Source organism: Mya arenaria, chromosome 10, assembly GCF_026914265.1.
Source record: "Mya arenaria isolate MELC-2E11 chromosome 10, ASM2691426v1".
Taxonomy (NCBI): Eukaryota; Metazoa; Mollusca; class Bivalvia; order Myida; family Myidae; genus Mya; species Mya arenaria.
In genome coordinates, this window is record NC_069131.1 from 13,075,072 (window position 1) to 13,093,950 (window position 18,879).

Sequence of the window (18,879 nt, forward strand, 5' to 3'; positions counted from 1 at the left end):
GTAAAATCAGGTTTAACTTAAATACAGTATTCCCCTGAAACTTCTTTCCGGATTTCGCATTGCTAATATGTTAACCAACGCATGAGGCTGCTTAGCGTCGAATACCACGTCGTACATAATATTAAAATTCAGCATCAAAGATGGCCGGGCTCGATCTTATACTTACAAGGGCTAAATTGAAAAACCTAAAGTTTTTGCTCGGGCTAGCGAGCCACTAGGATCTCTAGTTGTTCCAAGGCACAACCCTGGTAGAGGAACCAGCTAGGGTGGTGAATACAACCGGAAGCTCCTGGAAACTAAGTTTAATAAAGAGTATTATCCAAATCGTCAGAAGCAGGCTTAAAAATACTCATTAATTCCAGGATAACCTAGCCATTGAAGCTGTTTCCCCACCGTCCTCCGCTGTTACCCATGTAGTTGCCGTGGTTTACATCCCAGCCGCCGTTGTTATTCCCCACACGGCATTTGTTACCCAATTAATCGCTTTGGTACCATTTCTGTTGCTACTGTTACCCTTGCCTTCGCCGTTGTCATTCCTCCCATCGCAGTTGTTACCCCCATCAGTCGCCGTTGGATTCTTGGCTCCGATATTACTTCTTTCGTCGCCATTGTTAACATCCCTGCTGCAGTTGCTACCACTCCCATTGTTTATTTCCTTTCCATCGCCGTTGACTTCAATCGCCGTCTCTAGAACTCCCAACTCCGTTGACTTCAACCGCCGTCTCTAGAACTCCCAACGCCGTTGATTCCACAACCATCGTCGTAACTACCCCCTCGTCGACGTTGTTTCCAATTTCCATTTCCCGTCGGCGTAATTTCTGCTTCCCTTGTCATTTTAACTGCCGTCTCTGTAAACTATTCCTTTCGTGTTGCCGGTATTAATTTACTCCCCGTTGCCGTCTTTTTGAACTACTGTTGCAGCAAACATCACATTCCATCGTCGTTTTTTACCCCACATTTGATCATAAGCGCCCTACGGCCGTTGTTAACATTGCTGCCGCCATTGATTTTTCGTGAAAACAGCAATCCCAATTTTCACAAAACTTCTTAATTTAAGCACCATACATCATTCATAACTCATGCTTTTGAAAAAAACTGATTTTCTATATAGAAATACTCTTACCTACTTCTGGCGTGCTTGTTAAAATTATGTATATAAATTATATACACTTGTTCACTATACGTCATTCCTGACTTAAATTATTGATAAGTCACCAATATTCTACTTACAGTAAAAGAAATGGTGACCTTGACCTCGCCCCACAAAACACAACCCAAAGGTTCACTTCACACAAGCATTATTCCAAGTTTCATAGAGTGTTTGAAGTAATTGCTTCCTTGAAATATCTCCCCGCTGACCCCTAAATCCAATCCCAGGGTACGCTGACCCCTAAATCCAATCCCAGGGTACGCTGACCCCTAAATCCAATCCCAGGGTACGCTGACCCCTAAATCCAATCCCAGGGTACGTTTTAACACGAGTCTGAAGCCTCTGTTCTATCACCACCATCTTTTCCTGAACTTAAGTTATTGAAAAGAAAACACTTTTCAACTTATATTATCAATGACCTAGCTTGAACCCGGTGCGCGCCCGATAGAATCATACACATTTACTGTTTATTTAAATATAGGGGAAAAGGTGATAAAATACGCAAAAAAAACTGTACCATTTAGGAATAAAATTTTGTTGCGGGAATACCCAATTCCTCTGCCAACAATTCAAACCAAATAAATGTCGGTTTTGAGAGTGGAACGCGCGTCAAAAGGTTACGACCCCTCATACGTCAAACCCTGGATCCGCCCTGGCTATCCATTTATTCTTAGTAAAGTTTTTGAGTATCAACTATACTTCCAACAATTTCAACGATCTTGACATTGGCCGCATTCAGTACTGGTCAACGAAAACATCTCCAAGATATGAAATGTCTGAATTCTTTTATTTTGAAAAAAAAATCAAATGCGTCTCTGTGTATTTGCTTAAAATAAATAACAAATGTAACCATGTTAATACAAATAATCTTATAATAAACCAGTTCCATGCAGGATATAGATAAAGATATTGTGATAAAATCACCTATATGTACATATTTGTATTACCATTGCGTTTTAGAAATATTGCCATTTTAGTTGATTTACTTCTCTTTTGGCGGCACAGCTTATCCTTAATTGAAGTGCATGTAAGTATGTTTAAAGGCCAAGTTTAAGACTTCTATAAGTGACCCCCTCCCCCCCCCCCCCCATAAAAATAATAATAATAGAAAAATGTGTACAGAACGTAACCTCTGTGAATTGATATTTCTCTACTTGCCTTGTTCTCTATTATCAGATCTCCGATCTGAGTATCCTGCTGTGCATTTGTGGAGGTTTTATTATGGAAATGGACCCTAAATGGCCCTGATCCAATACACGAATACACAGGAAATTGGCGCCTTATGACACGGGTCACGGACATTACGGACCGGATTCAGGGACACTACGGACCAGATTTAGGGACATTACCACCGGGGATGAGCAAAAAAAAAGTCACGTGACCACAAATGCAAACGCCAGTAGTATTTTGTCTCGATTGATCGTCAATCAAGGTAAGTTTCTTATCGATATTTTTGTTATACGCGAGAGTTCGTTCAAATGACATAGCGCAAAAAAGAATGCATTGTTTTGTCTTTCGATCGGTGTATTGGTCACCTTTCATGTCTGCATAGTTTCCGAGAACACTTCGATACAAATTGTGTCCATGAATGCAAACACACGTAAGTAGTGTTTTAATGTCACATATTTTGATAAATTGCCACATTTTATTCAAATGTTTGTTTTTCAGTTGTTCAACGATTGTTTTTAATTGCTTTATGAATACTTTGTGCGATGCAATATGTACAAAAATGCATTTTCTTAAGTATTTCAAATTTGGCGAACGTACGTAGTCTACCTAAAATGACAAACGCACGTAGGCATCTTATAATATGGAGCAAACGAATATTTCGTAAGCCTTTAAAAACTGAAAATGTGTTCAAGATATTGAAGATATTTATCCGCTTTATTATTAAATATCCATCATAATGAAAGTTATATAAATTTATGATACGTAACAAACATTGACACGATATTATGCGGGAGTGTTGCGGGAAATATGAGTTCTCGGAACAAACGGTCAAACCGGTGGTATACATTACAGAAGGGAACCATTGGTGTATGCTGGGAGCGGGCCAGACGCAACGATTCTAAAATGCTTTTAACAGATCGCACGGGGATAAACGTTTCATTTGAACATAATTTAAACATCTTTAATGAACCTTTTATTTAACCATTCTTCATGTTGAAATGATAATACTGTCATGATAATTGTTAATGACAGATATTGTGATAATGATAACCATAAAATGATATTGCGATGATACAATGACAATGTATGCTCTACCCGGAACAATGTTTATATCACTGAAAATACTCTTTGAACTGTATGTATAAGTGCCGTTTTACAGAAATAAAGACATTATAATGGAAATGTTCTTCATTTATTCTATAACTGTATATCTTAGATTAGTTTTATACATTGAATAAAATGATTGACAATAAAAGCGACCACAGATAATCAGATAAAATCAAAGATAAGTAATCAAATAACATAACGATTAATTAATAAACAATACTTTTGTTATGATCTGCCTGAGATTCTACTTTCTTCCACATCAGATAAGTTGACCTAAAAATAAAGAGCCAAGATAAAACAAGTACGCGTATGGAATTCATTTTTTTTCAATCGTCATCACACAATTACCTCCCTTGTAGACGACTGTCGTCTGTAGCATCATGGAAACATTGCCTCGTGGCAATTTTAAAAATCAAAATTGATTATTTCTCGCTTCAAATGGAGCAATAGAAAAGTTTTCGCGCTCCTATCAAGAAATAACGCGGTCCTCTTTTTAGAACTATAAATATTTAATCATAACATAAACATAATCTGAATCACTGCACGCATATCCATATCAACCACGAATTATTACAAATCTATACGCGCATTATATTCACTACGCACAAAAGACTTCCAGGTTTTTCCAGGATCATCGCCGCTCGTGTAAGATAGGTTCATCCCACCCGTCTCGCAGGGTGTTTTGCGGAAACACGGTAAACCCCGCTTCCGCAATACACTCTATGTTCGGGTTGGGATGAACCTTGCACTCTCGGCCATGAAAGATACTTATTATCTAAAATTTGATGTTTTATTTGGTGCGTTTAATAAATTTTGCTTGCACAATCTACTTCTATGCCGATACCATTTCCCACATTCAGCGCACTGGTATGATTTCTCGCCAGTATGGCCGTCCATATGAGCCTTCAGGTCTATTTCTCCTCCATTGAAATCCCACACATGTCGCACGTATAACGTATCGTGCCATCATCTCCTCGCCAATGCATGTTCAGATACGTATGTGTGGTGACCTCCTGCATGCATTTCGGACATAGAAACTGCTTATTGGATCCATGTGTGGTGCACCTGTATAAATACATGTATGCCTTTAAAAATATGCAATTAAAATACTTGTAATTGCAATATTTTGGTAACCTTTAATAAAAACACCTGAGCTTGTGACTGGTAGATAATTGCTTAATTATAGAATGAAATAATAATATAGAATAAAACAAGAATAACATAAGCATTTTAAATACTAGAATACACTTACATATGGCGCGTCAAGCTCTCCGTGGTGTATAACTGTTTCTAACAGCATGTAAATGCTTTTACATCGTCATGGCGGCGCTCATCCAATTTCAGCCCCCATGTCGTTTTCAACGCATTCCCACAAACGTGGCAAACACATGACATCACTGAATCAGACTCGTGCAAACAAGCGCTTATTAAAATCTTAAAAGATGGCTTATCTAGCTAGGTAAAACGACATAGGAGCGTTTCACTTTCCCTTATGCATATGACCGTAAGCATTATGATCATAATAATAATTAAATATAAATTCAAAAATCTTACAGCAATAGTTATGGATATAGAAAGCTTTCGACATATACGATAACTCATTATTATTATCATATAAGATGTCTACGTGTGTTTGTCATTTTAGGTAGACTACGTACGTATGCCTTATGAAAATGCCAACGTGCGTTTGCCAAATTTGAAATACTTCAAAAAATGCATTTGTTTGTACAAATTGCATCGCACATAATATTCATAAAACAAATAAAAGCCATTATTGAACAACTGAAAGTCAAAACAATTGAAAATATGTGGCGATTTATCTTAATATGTGACATTTTAACACTATCTACGTGCGTTTGCATTCATGGACACAATTTGTATCGAAGTGTTCTCGGAAACTATGCAGACATGAATGGTGACCAATACACCAATCGAAAGACAAAACAATGCATTCTTTTTTGCGCTGTCATTTGAACGAACTCTCGCGTATAACAAAAATATCGATAAGAAACTTACCTTGATTGACGATCAATCGAGCCAAAATACTACTGGCGTTTGCATTTGTGGTCACGTGACTTTTTTGCTCATCCCCGGTGATTACGGACCATCTTCAGAAACGTACAGACCATGAGTTATAATGTTTTTAACTTTTTTTAAATTATTCACTCCTTGGTCTTTAATTTGTTAAAACATACTTGTATATGAGTGCTCAGTATGATGACACATGACAATTCTTTTTTTATTATTAGTTGTTGTTGTTGTTTTTTTTTGTTGTTGTTTTTTTGTTTTTTGGGGGGGGGGTCACTTACAGAAAGTTTCAACTAGACCTGGTTATCGTGGGGTGGGTACACGGAACTATAAACTATAGATCCGTATTGGATCATAGAACATCATGACACAAGATATCCTCGTTTAAAGTCCCTTCCTGAAGACATTTAGTCGTGATTTTGATTGTGTGGGGACCCCTCATTTTAAAGTCAACTTAAAACAAGTATTTTACTACTAGATCACGAATCCGCCATCATGAACATAATCTTAACAACTCGGCCATCTCCGGCAAGCTTTGTGATAGATTTGTCAAATAAGTTGGATAATGGCCGAGGTGTTCCGATTATTATATACAATCTCAACCCGAAACTTCATTTTCATACTTTACTAGCGGACCCACATGGGGCGATCCACCAAGATTTTTCAATTATACCTACCATAATTGGAAATTGATAACTATATGTGATAAAACCCTAACACGATAGTGGATGTCGTGTCTAAACATTACATCTATTCCAAATTTCATGTTTTCTTAAGGTACAATAAAATGCATGCATTCTTTGGAGCTTGTTGTGGCGTAATTAGACTTGCGACAGCGAAAACGAAATGAAAATTCCCCTTTGCATAAAACCGTAAAGCCAGTGTAATATGCAGCGACATTGGAAGTGCATGATTGCGAAAGTTGTGATTCATTTATCTTTTTTCGGTTAAAATGTATTGAAAAAAATAGTGAAAAAAGTAATTTCAATTGCTTTCACCAAAAATAAGCAAACCCAACTCTGTTACAAATAATTGCTGATATGAAAGTGTCAAACTTTTTAGCACCTGAAACAATTTCTAATCGAATAAATTAAAATGTAACTAATGAGCCAAACTTCGATAAAATTGTGTTTAAAGTAATTGTGCTTGGCTCCAAGTAAATAAACTCAAGACTAAGATTATTTTCTTATTTGGTAAAAGGAAAAATGGACCGATAATGCCAAACCTCCTGATGCTGTGAATGACTGAATTACGTACGAACTGTACTGGTAATTTTGCTTTAATCCAAGATCATTTAATTTGTAAACTTCAAGGCATTAATGCGCTTGTGAAAAGGATTCAATCTGAAACCAAAGCTTAACTATGTCAGCTTTTACCTTTTCTGTTGCTCCTGTTATTAACTGGTTCTGAAATGCTCCTGTTCTTAACTAGCTCTGAAATTTGCGGTAATACCAAGTCAAAAGAAATTGAAAGAATTAATTTGAAATTTTGCCAGTCTGTTAAATGGTCAAGTATAAAACAGCTAGTGCAATTATTCTTAACTAAGAAAGCAAGAGTAACTGTTCTTATGCACTGCACTTGCCCCCCATGAGATCAACCTACGTATGAAATTTCAAGTTGATACCACTAATAGTTTACAAGATATGGCCCAGACAAGTGAAAACGGGACATGGATGCCAACAAAGGGCAATGAACTGTAAAAGATAGGGTAGCAAGAGTTATGGTTCTTGTGCACTGCACTTGCCCTCCATGAGATCTATCTACATATGAAGTTTTAAGTTGATAACTCTCTATCTACATATCTCTATATTTCAAGCCGATGTCACTTATAGTTTACGATATATGCCCCAGACAAGTGAAAACGGGATGACACTGCCGCCGACAAAAGTAACCCCCATTTGTCGCCTAGTCAGGTGACACAAAAAACTTGGCAGCAAGTGTTGAAATGCTTTTGACAGTTCTGAGTGATTATGGTTTTGCTTATGTATTTGTTACCAATATGAAATCATTCTTGTGCGATTTCAAAACTAGAATAGGGCATTATATAAGTCTTAGTAAATTATCTGTTGTTCTTCTCTTAAAACATACACATTTATGGAGGACACATGTATTGAATTGAACCATAAAAATACAAAAGAGGTAATTTCATCATGAGCATCCATACTACCAGCTAACTTTTTAATCCTTTAATTTGTACCTTGAATTCATGTCTTACTTCTCTGATGATGAAGTAAAAATACCATCTAGCCCTACAATTTTAACAAGACCAAGACATCAACACCTCGCAAGGAGTAGAAAAGCCACAAATTCTTCGAATAGTCAAGAGGCATAAAACTGCTGCCATTGTCAACAAGGATGCAGTCTTACACAGCTCAGTATTGACATCAAACAACACACATAATTGGTCTATTTTTTTCCATTTATTTCCAGCTCAGAAGGTCCATATATAACATATATTATTACACCATGTGTCTCAACAACGGGTTGATCTGTGTTTCCCGGAGTCCGCAGTCACCACCGTCGTTGAAGTGGTTGTACTTCCTGCGCCAGCCACCGTTTGGTGTGTTCAGCTTGAAGGGCCACAGGAAGTTGGAGGCGGCCTTGAAATTGGGCCCAACTGTGCAGATCTCATGGATCAGGTCTTCCATGCAGATGATGCCTTTTTTGCCTAAAATGAGATATGAGAATGTGAGTGAGAAATGAGTATTTTAGTGTGGTTTTTGGCTAAAGGAGTTTAATGATTGATCTTTCCATTCTCATTTTCCAATAACCTTACAAAATCAATGGACAAAACCAGGTTTTTTTGGTAAATTAATGTGTGAAATGAGACTCAATATTATGTGTTACGGAGTTGTTTTAACCAATCATGGGCATATATTTGTATTTAAACTGCTTGTTAATTGAGCTTTATTCCCAACATTGCTATTTGGCTTTGATATTGTCAACACATTTAAGGCTTAGTGCAAGACATTTGTAACTCTAAAGCTCCCCCCCCCCCCCACCGGTACATAAAAACACTGGACACTTAATACACACTTTACTTCAGAAATAATTCAAGTCCTTGAACTGCTACATGTTTTCAGTCGTCAAACTTAACTTTTTATTTATTGCACCAGTAAGGGAAAACCTAGCATTGTGAATTCAGGACTAGAATTGATATTTAGCAACATCAGTCTTTTTTTAAAGTGCATTTATATGACTGAAAATAGCACATACAGAAAGAGTTTGACAACATTTACAGAACTGTTTAAATTGTGAAAATAACTCATGGAATTTTGAAGTTCTGAATTATGGACATCTTGTTGGAATATTTTCATGCAAAAAGCACATATTCCGTATGACGCGTCACGGAGCTCTTTTCTTGATTTTCTTTAAACTATTTTGCATTATTTTATTTTTTTATTTTTGAAGATACAGGATTGAAATTTACATATTTTATGTATTTTCTTCTTCTCTTTTCATTTATGCTATTACTTTGCATGTTTTTTCTGTGTTTGAAAAAGTAATTGAACAAGCCCCAAAGCATTCTCCGCTTGAAAACTGTTGCTGAGAGTGGGTTTTTCTTTAACACTAAAATCTCTAAGTGTGGCAGCCTTCTAGTTCACATGAAGGAGACAGTAACAATAAATGTTTTTGGGATACATAACGATACTGTTGAGGGCTATTCCATTTAAACATATACCCCAGGGGGGACGGCAATTTTTTTCATCATATATGGTAGGGTGTCTTTTTCACTAATTTGCATCTGTCGGTGGTTGCCAAATTGTGAAATTTGCTTCTGATGGGGGGGTGTCGAAATTTAAGAATTAAATTGCATATGACGTAAGGGTGAAAATCCCTTCAGACCGATTGAACAGTTAATTCGTGTTACCTCCCTTGAATTGTTTATACTTTGATGATTACTTCTGTTTTATTCCTTGATAGCAACTTCTCAATATACCATAATCCTTTGCGGCATAGGAACTTCCGGTTTCTTTTCGGGTTGAAATGAAGTCTAATAACAGCGCTAATATCGGATAAATTACCACCCAGGTTTGTTATGAATTACATATTCTCATTATATATGGCATTTCAATGAGTTTAAAATACATCATAGAGATATGATATGCATAACATAAGATTTTAATCGCTTGACTAACTACCAAGACAGGAGGTTGTAGTGGGTGGGGTAAACTGTTCTGAAAAATATATGCTGTTCCTAATCTTATTTGATTATTGTTGTTGTGGTTTTTAAATCAAATAGACGAAACACTTCTGCTATTAATTTCCCTTCCTTTTATTTACAGATATGATTCAAATATGCTGATGTTATGTTTTGCGAAGATTACTTCCATCAAGATCACCATTAGAATTGGTTTGGCTGCTAGTACACCCAGGACTGCAAGCAGATAGTGATGGATAACCAGTGGTGGTCAACAGACTACTATTGGATGGACAGCTTTCGTTTATTTGACTGCTATTTTGGTTGGACCATGAGTGTTGGTTAAACACCTATAGATAGTTGGACTGTAAGTGTTGGTTTGACAACCGTTGTTGGCTGGACTGCTGGATGGACAGCAAGTGTAATAGACTACTAGTGATGTTTGAACTGCAACTGTTGGTTGAACAACTATTGTTTCTAGATGGCTATACTTATAGATTGGACCACAAGTGTTGTTTCAACAACTATTAAGTGATTGAAAGCGTTGGTTTGACCGTTAAGTGTTGATTGGACAGTGATTAATATATGAAACTCTTTTGTTGCACAGCTAGTGTAAATTAAACAGGGCTAATTGGTTAGATTCCCATTCATTGGTTGTGTTTCTCAGACTGTTTGTTTTAAGTACTTATAATTCTATTATTATAATAATTAATATTATAACAGGTACAATTATTCAATAATAATATTCATAATGCGTAACATATTGTTTTATACTATAAATGTTATTTTACGAGATATTTCAATAAATAACAAATCTGTACAACCATGTTGTGTTTGTTTGCCAATTATTTTAGACACATCAACTTGCTTCAAACATGATAAATATACTATTTAATTTTGCACAGCATACAAAGAGTTCATGGCATAAATTATAATCTTATTCTTATCAAAAATAAAGATATAAGAAGTGTTACAGTTGAATCATTAAATTGTATTTCATATCAATTTCTAATGCATCATTAGGTTTGATGAGATCACTTTGCCTTTTATACTTGTAAATTTTAAATCGCTTCTGAAGGGGGTTCAGGGCTCTCGCGAGGGGGCGACTTGGGCAAAGTGGTCGCCTAAAATTCCCAGACTTCGCCCATTTATATCATCAAAGCGACATTGACTTCGCCGAAAATTTTAGCACATTGTTAATCTGTCAATCAGCGAGTATTTGGCCACTGTCCCATTAGTCAAAACATTGCAATAAGCCATTCATACAAATTGGTAATCTCTTAATCCGATAATTGGGCCGTGTCACCAAAACATCGCCAGTAGGCAGAGCTATTGAAAGTTAACCAATCAAAATTGACATTGAGAAGACCCTGATCAAATCATATCGTTAAACGGAGATAGAGAAGGCAACGTAATTATGAAAAATCGTGTCAAGCATTAATGAAGTTAAAAAGTAATTAATATATGTATTGAACAAACAATGCAAGACATTCAAACATTGTTGCTTTTGAAGCAGATGGTCATAGCCATCTCAGGCCATCGGCAAGTAGGCGCTAAGAAAATCTTTTACATGACGTATCATCAAATATTTGATTGGTTGTAGTGAAATGTTTATGATAGAAATTGATTTGTAAACACAAAAAAATCTGCACACACATACCTAGGACTTTCTCAATGATGGCATTGTCAGTGAGAGGGATTCTGCGGACGGCCACCTTGCCATACCCACGCTTGTAGATGAGCTCTCGGACGCTCTTCAAGTTGGGGTACCTGTAATGTATATTATAATCAATGAATCATCATCAAGTCAGATGTATCATATAGTGATGAAGTAAAATGTTAATGATAATCTATATAATTAAATGCCTTGCAGGTCTGACTGTTTCCACAGATTTCCCTATATTTCTACTCGATACAGAGTAAACATTTTCCATGTTTACAGCGAATAAAAAATACAAGGAAAATAGTACTTCTCAGTCAGGCAATATATTTTTTGGTTTGTTAAGTTAGAAACTCTAATATAAAGAAACATGTACGCATGAAGATGAATTATTTGCACATAAATTTGTCAAGCGAAGTATAATGTTTGTATTGCAAAAGATGTTGTTAATCACAGACATACCCCCAGGTGATGAATGGTTCAGCAATTCTAAGCATCATGATGGTTGCCTTGTTAAGCTTTACAAACACCCCGTTGTTGATCTGTCGCAGTCTAAGGAGCTGCATAATCTTCCTTGGGCGGGGGTGCACACCGTTGATACTGAAGAATTATTATTTACATGTAAAATCTAGTGTAAACATCAATACTTTATTTGTTCATTTTTGATGCATTATTTTTAACAAGGGCTTAGGATTATGTTAAAACACAGCAAATTTTACTTACCTTGAACAAATTATAATACTCAAGTGAGACACATTAAACTTGAGCAAACTGCAACATTAATTGTAAGGATCTCAAAATATGAACTACAATTGGTCTAAGATTTTTTTCCATATATAATGCCATTAAAAATACTTCTGAAATTGTCTAAACATCATAAAAAGTCAAGAAAACAAAGACATGCATTGACCTTAAAATAAAAGTTGCTAAGTCTGAAGTATTTCTTGTCGTTTTATAATCTGAAGAAGTTTTAATATAAAACTTTTTGAACTTCCAACCACACTAGAACCTACCCTCTGATTCTCATGACAAAGGCTAGTTTGGACTCAGCTGGCACATAGAAGTTCCCGGACTTTCTAGCCTGGCGCGAGAGGTTCACTTCTGCCTTGGCGTTGGCTCGGTATTCCTTAAGGTATTTCTCAGCACGCTTGAATATCACTCGCTTCTTGTCCTGGGCTTTCTGAAACGTAAAACAAAACCAATCACCTATTGAAAATATGAAAAAGATCAATTTCATTCATCTCTGGATATTGTTGGGACATGTTTTCAATAAAAACTTCATTTAAGTTCTGATATTAAGAGACTTTCAGTAATTCACTAAATTTCACTGATATCAACAGACACAGAAGCAGTGAACGAAATTCGGATTTGAATCCACTGGCCCATTCGGGCTACCAGATAGGAAATTTTACTAGCCCAAACATAAACACCATATTAAAAGTATCACTCGTTTGGAAGCATTTATGAAAACACGCTCATTCAGTTTCAATAATTCAATAAATGTTCCTCAATCTGGACAAGTCAATGCGTCAATATTTTATTAAGCAAAGTGAATTTCTCGCAGACTAAAAAAATTGGGCGCCCCACCCCATGGAAAAGCCTTAAAAAGGTTAAAAAAAGGAGAAAATATTGTCTGACTCTGTTGAACATATCATTTAAGATTATAAGAGCTATGCGTGTACAATTAGTAGAATTATGCGTGTACAATTAGTTCTCTTATCCAATGCATCCTTGTCAAATCCGAAATGCACCAGCGATTGTGCAATGATTTTTTTTGTACTTTCAGTTTCACTTTCAAATTCCGGAAAAAAAATCGATGCCAATATTCCTATAAATGTTATTTAAAATAAATGGCAAAGCAATTTAAAGGTATATAATAGAACCTAACTGTACTGTACACTGACAACGATTTAACTATGTCCAACAGTTCTCCTTTAATACTTTTGTCAGGAAGTAAACGGGCACCTGTTTCCCTCGCATTAAAGACGATGTTTGTAATTTTCTTTTACGCATTAAAAACTTAAAATCTATCATTTAATTTTGGACAATAATAAAATATATTTAAACAAAATAAATAAAGTATCGATTTTTATATTGATAATTAGCGTCTAAGCTGCTTTTCACTGCCATCGTATTTAGCGAAAACTGCCGAAGTTATCGTAAATTTACATAATGGGCGGAGTTATTGACTTCAATGAGTTTGACTGCTGCTAATAGACACAGTTAGTAGTTACAAACAGATCGATAATCACTTGTCACTTCGGGCTTTAATTACTCTAGACATGTGTTTATATATATATTAATTGAATAAAGAAACATATTGCTCATGGCTTGCAGCCCTGAACCGCAGAGCAATTAGCTTTTTGATCATCGTAAATTTCGGCAATTCTGACTTCGCTTTGTTCTTTCGCCATTGTCAAGGCGACTAAGTCGCTCGAGTTGCCTGGTAGGACGCATTCTTAAATTATTAGCGTATAAAACACGATGCTTTACGCTTTTAATTGTTGTTTTTTGTTTTATTAAATTACATTTGAAAAAAAACGGTAGCCCGATCGGGCTACTTTTTACGGAGATCCGGTAGCCCGAGCTGAAATTCGGTAGCCTCGGGCTATCGGACTATCGCAAATTTCGAACACTGCAGAAGTGAAACAAAGATTCAGCCGCGAGACCATCAAGTTTCTCAATGCATTTAATATTTATAAATATATGATCAGTTGACAAAGATGTTACATGTTGTTTACACAGACTTAACGTCTACAATTGTCACATATCAATGTTTTTACCTTTTTAGAGAGGAGGTTGGCCTTTGCTTGCTTTGATCGCCTCTCCTCATTCTGTTTCCTCCTTTTCAGGAGTGTCTCGGGCACCTTCGGAGGCTGTTTACTGCAGAAGAAACAGTACTTTGAAAACAAGTGTCAGTTAAGTATTGTTAAAGGGATAATATCCTTTGACATAAAATAATGTCTGAAGGTCTTTGATAAAATGACATTTTAGTGAATGGACATTTTAGTGGATGCAAAGACAGTAGCAAGTTTAAGGACAGCCCTCTTTCGTCGGGACTAACATATTCACATCGCTTTCCCACTGTGCGTATGCCGAAAGGCCTTACAGTGTATATATATCCAGCTCCAAAAGGCAGTCCGAAATGTTCGAATATCTAGAACTTCGTAGATAAAAAACGTTCGAAAAAAACGTCATTACTTTTATTTCTACATTCGGTAAGCTCTGAAAACCATGAATTGTGATAATCATAACAAACAGACAATACAATATATGAAAGTAGATAGTCCATTCGGGTAATTTACTGTCAATTCTTTGACATCAGACACACACCAACAAATCACACGAATAAGAACCTTATTTAGTTATTTTCTCGCAAAATATGGTTACTTAATAATTTATAACATATAAAGGTAATGAATTAATACAAATTTTAAAGATATCAACAATTAACAACATAGATTCAGATCGATTTAAAATGGTAAACATGATTCACGTACGTATTCGCCATTTTAGCGATGGGAAAGAGGCAGTAAACCGGAAGTCTAAATCGTCAGTCAAAACGGTAATACTATTTCTGAAATGGTGTCGGCTTCGAGAGCAAAGTCTATCGAACTAATTATGTTTAATTTTCATAATAAACGTAATGAACATTAGATAGATTGTCAAGATAACAAATATCTAAATTGGTTGTTTACAGTGTGGATAATGCAGAATATACCTTATTATAATTCTGAGGAGGGGAAGTGAAATCTTCATGTATGTTTGTTCAGCATATTAAACTGAATTTTGATTAATTAATGCTTATGAATGTTTTAAGTGATTTAATAGCAGAATTTACAAGACTGAATTGAAATTAAATGATTATTAGTTATGGTTACCTAAACACTTAGCTATAGTTCGCAACTCAAGCTACATTATCACAAACTACTTAAAAGTTTCAAGATTCAAGACATTTATTAAGTAATTTGAACACAATCGTATTTCTCATTACACGATCAACATATAATTCAATTATACTTATATACAATGATAACACAATAGGTTTGAATGTGAGACACGACAGATATAATATGATAACTATTAAAGGGACTGTACACCAGATTGGCACCAAAACAAGTTTTTTTCTGTAACGAATGTCAGGACAATTATTTAATAGAATGTGTTACGCTTTGATGTCATAATTGTAAAAAAGATCCAAAATGTAAAAAAATGTGTCGGAGACCGGGTTCGAATCTGTGTCGCCAAAATTGCAGACCAGCGTCGTATCCACTGGGCTACGACGGCTTACTCTAACCGGGAGACATAATAAAAAGCAATATACCTAACTCGGTAATATCACGTGATAACACCGACTAGCCAATCACGCATAAGGAATGAATTCTACTAGGTAGACATACCCAGTAATCTATTTTAATGGAAAAATACGAAATAACTGCTCAACTTAAATAAATTGCAAACTATGTAGTAAGTTTCAATGCATTGTACACATCGATACCAAGTATATGTCAGTTTTCGACAAATTTCTTTTTTTGCGCTATTTCATCATACGGAGTACAGCCCCTTTAATAATCAGAGGGACTCGTTCATGGTTTTTAATATGCACTTTTTTATTACGAAATAACGTGTGACAACTCATTAGGAGTGTTACAACCAAGATACTGGCGGCTGTGACCCTTCAACAAATGTTGATATACGCTCCTATATTGTCTTTGAATTCCACAATTTTGAAATGCGTTACAAACGGGATTCAACATAAGGTTGTAGTGTGATTGGTTAATTCACATGATCAAGTGGTGCTTACTAATGTTTTAAATAAAGGTTTAAATATCCATCAGTTTAGAGTGAATCCATGTGGGTGAGAATATAAGGAATCGGTTTCTATGTTTTTCTTGACTGTACCGCCGTGGGTTTGCCCCCCACTACAACCAGATAGCCATTTTAAGAAGCACTTGACATTTGAAAAGTATCTTGATGTAGATATGACTGAATGATAACTATAGAATTGCATTATCTACATAACGATTATGTTCACCCTTTCTTGAAATAGAAGTGGGAAGGTTGTAATAATATTGCAATAATGAGCCCATGATCGTCAATGTAAAGTACGTAAGTCTAATGTGGTTGAATTTGAATTACACTTTATGTTATGTTGTTCGTTTCACTCTGATTTACATCTTCAATACCATATGTCCAGATCAGGGAATGGTTTTGAATACATTTATGTATATATAAATGTTACAAAAAATAACAATACTATAAGATATTGCCTAAAAACATTTACAATGTTATATTAAGACGTTCTGTCAGAATTAATGCAGTTGCTTAGTAGCCCTATATAAAATAGTGTTTGTTTAAGTGTATACTTAGCTCTTGTCAAATGTATTTAGTTTTGTCACCTTTACATTTTGTGTATTTCTCATTCTTCATGTCATTGTTTATATCTATAGCTAAAGGCTTTGTACTGCCGATATTGTCAATAAAACTCGGCAAATCTTTAAAAAATAACTTAGATGTCTTTACATTGGTCGTCATTACAGGGCTGGAAGAGAAAATAAACTGTATGCATTGTGTAATAGGCACAACATTGGTGATGAATTTCACTACCATTTTAATCGTAGTCATTTTATATATAAAATACGTAAATATATTATCATATTCTTTATCGTAAACCAAACGTTTTAAACGTTAGAAACTTCGTGTGTAGTACTGATAAAAATATATTGATAAACATCACTCTACTGGCTTAAACCATAATGCTAAGTATTAAATGAGTCATCTTCCTTATACATTCGGCGACATTTTATTGATCAAGCTGTATCTATTTTAAATCCTATATCACAAAGATTCATAAATCACTTCCACTAAGAAGTTTGGACAAGTCCGTCAGTCTGTCTCCTTTGAAACCATTTTGCTCTACCATCCAAGTTGAAATTTATGACTGTCCACGTGTGAAATAATTATATACGTATGGTACTCATTATGGCGAACCTTATTTTGTGCGGGCGGATGGACGTCTAGTCATCATCTTCTTCTTCCAAATAAACTTCATGCCTCAAGTTGGTGAACAATACATGTGTCGTTGAGGACAAGTTTGTGCAAGTAAAACTTTAAATTTACAGTTATAATCACTGCAACAGTCAAAACACTGATATTTTGCAGCCCAGACTTGATGCACTCGATTGTATTGGCTGCAACAACTGCATCTAGAAGTTACTTCCATAGTCGTATGGTGTTATAGGAAAGAACGACGCTGGATGTATCGGGATCCTTGAATGTGGGATCAGGATTTTCAGGCTGTGACCGCTAAGTAGACAATTATATTAGCATTGACCAAGTACGGTTCAACTGGAATAGCTATAAGTTGATGAACTGTTCGATATATCGTACTAACCTTGGCTGTGTGTCTCCTTAACCTTAAGGTGAACAGTAAAATGTATTTTTTTCTGAGAAATCTAAGCGTATTATTCGCTTTACGACAGGTAATGTTTATGTGTTTGTACCAGGAAAGATCTTCTAATATATATGCATCAATGTATTTTTCCTGGTGACTCTAATGACCTCAAACTTGTCTTGGTTTAATTGCATAAGCCTGCTATTTTCATAATCTTGCAGTTTATATAAATCTTCTTGAACTTAAACAGTCACCGACGAAGAGGCTACACAATCAGACATATCGTTGACATAAGCAAGGAACATGAGTGGGCCTAGGACGGTCCCCTGGGGCACGCCGGATGTAACAAGAAAACTTGAAGAATGCTGCCCTTCGAAGACTACCGACTAGGTTTTGTCTGTTAGGAAGTCCGAGATCCAGTAAAGAAGATGTCCCCGTACCCCGTAGCATCGCAACTTTATCAATAGGCGTTGATGTGGCACTTTATCGAATGCCTTGCTATAATCGAGCAAAATGACTGTTCGCTAGATCCTGTTTGATTAAGTGAGTTAGGATTCGCATGCTCTTGATCTGCAAAATCCATGTTGTGCATCAATGAGAATTCCGTGCTGTTCTAGATAGCTAATATCTGTATTACATTTTATGTATAATAATTATGTTCATACAGGCTGCAACAGACAGATGTAAGAAAAACCAGTCTATAATTTGATGCTGAACTCATCTCACATATCTTAAACGAAGGAGTAATAAATGCTTCTTTCCAGGCTAATGAAAGTATACCACAATCCAATTAGGTCTGAAATGTCAGTACTAATGCATCAGCTGCCTCTTTGCAGACGCTCTTCAGTAAAATTTCTGAAATTTGTCTTGGCCAGTAGCCTTGTGGATAATAATGTCTTTCAACAGTATTGAGAGTCCATTTCTAGTAACAGTAATATGTGGCACCTCTTTGCAGGATTCTTCCCAAGTTGGAATGTTATTAGTGGAAACTAAACTCAATATTTTTTTCTTATCAGTTACAGTGTACACAAGTGGATCCGGGGGGCACACGGCGCCCACCCCCTAAAATCGTCCAAGTTTACTTTTTATTTCAATAAAGGTAAAAGTAAAAAATACGCCCAATTCGGTTCTGAGGGAGGGGCACAAGTCAAAAGGTTACGCCCCTAAGTTACGCCCCCTCTAACGTAGAATCCTGGATCCACCTCTGGAGCCCTACATGTATGAAGATT

At 35.9% G+C, this 18,879-nt stretch overlaps 1 protein-coding gene across 1 annotated transcript; it reads right to left on the reverse strand.

Annotated features, from left to right (window-relative positions):
- Positions 1–7,860: 7,860 nt before the first annotated feature.
- Positions 7,861–14,820, reverse strand: LOC128205526 (60S ribosomal protein L7-like). The gene is made up of 6 exons (XM_052907255.1): positions 14,757–14,820; positions 14,040–14,139; positions 12,270–12,436; positions 11,719–11,856; positions 11,257–11,366; positions 7,861–8,123 (listed from the first exon to the last, which is right to left on the reverse strand). Exons 1-6 carry the CDS (start codon positions 14,765–14,767, stop codon positions 7,915–7,917), a joined length of 735 nt encoding a protein of 244 aa, XP_052763215.1. The 5' UTR covers positions 14,768–14,820; the 3' UTR covers positions 7,861–7,914.
- Between the last annotated feature and the right edge of the window lie 4,059 nt (positions 14,821–18,879).

Excerpts from the sequence above, each read along its gene's own strand:
- LOC128205526 (XM_052907255.1), bottom strand. Across the intron at positions 11,857-12,269 it reads TTTGTCATGAGAATCAGAGG|TATCAACGGTGTGCACCCCC; the intron begins GTAGGTTCTAGT and ends ATAATTCTTCAG. Across the intron at positions 8,124-11,256 it reads CATCATTGAGAAAGTCCTAG|GCAAAAAAGGCATCATCTGC; the intron begins GTATGTGTGTGC and ends ATCTCATTTTAG.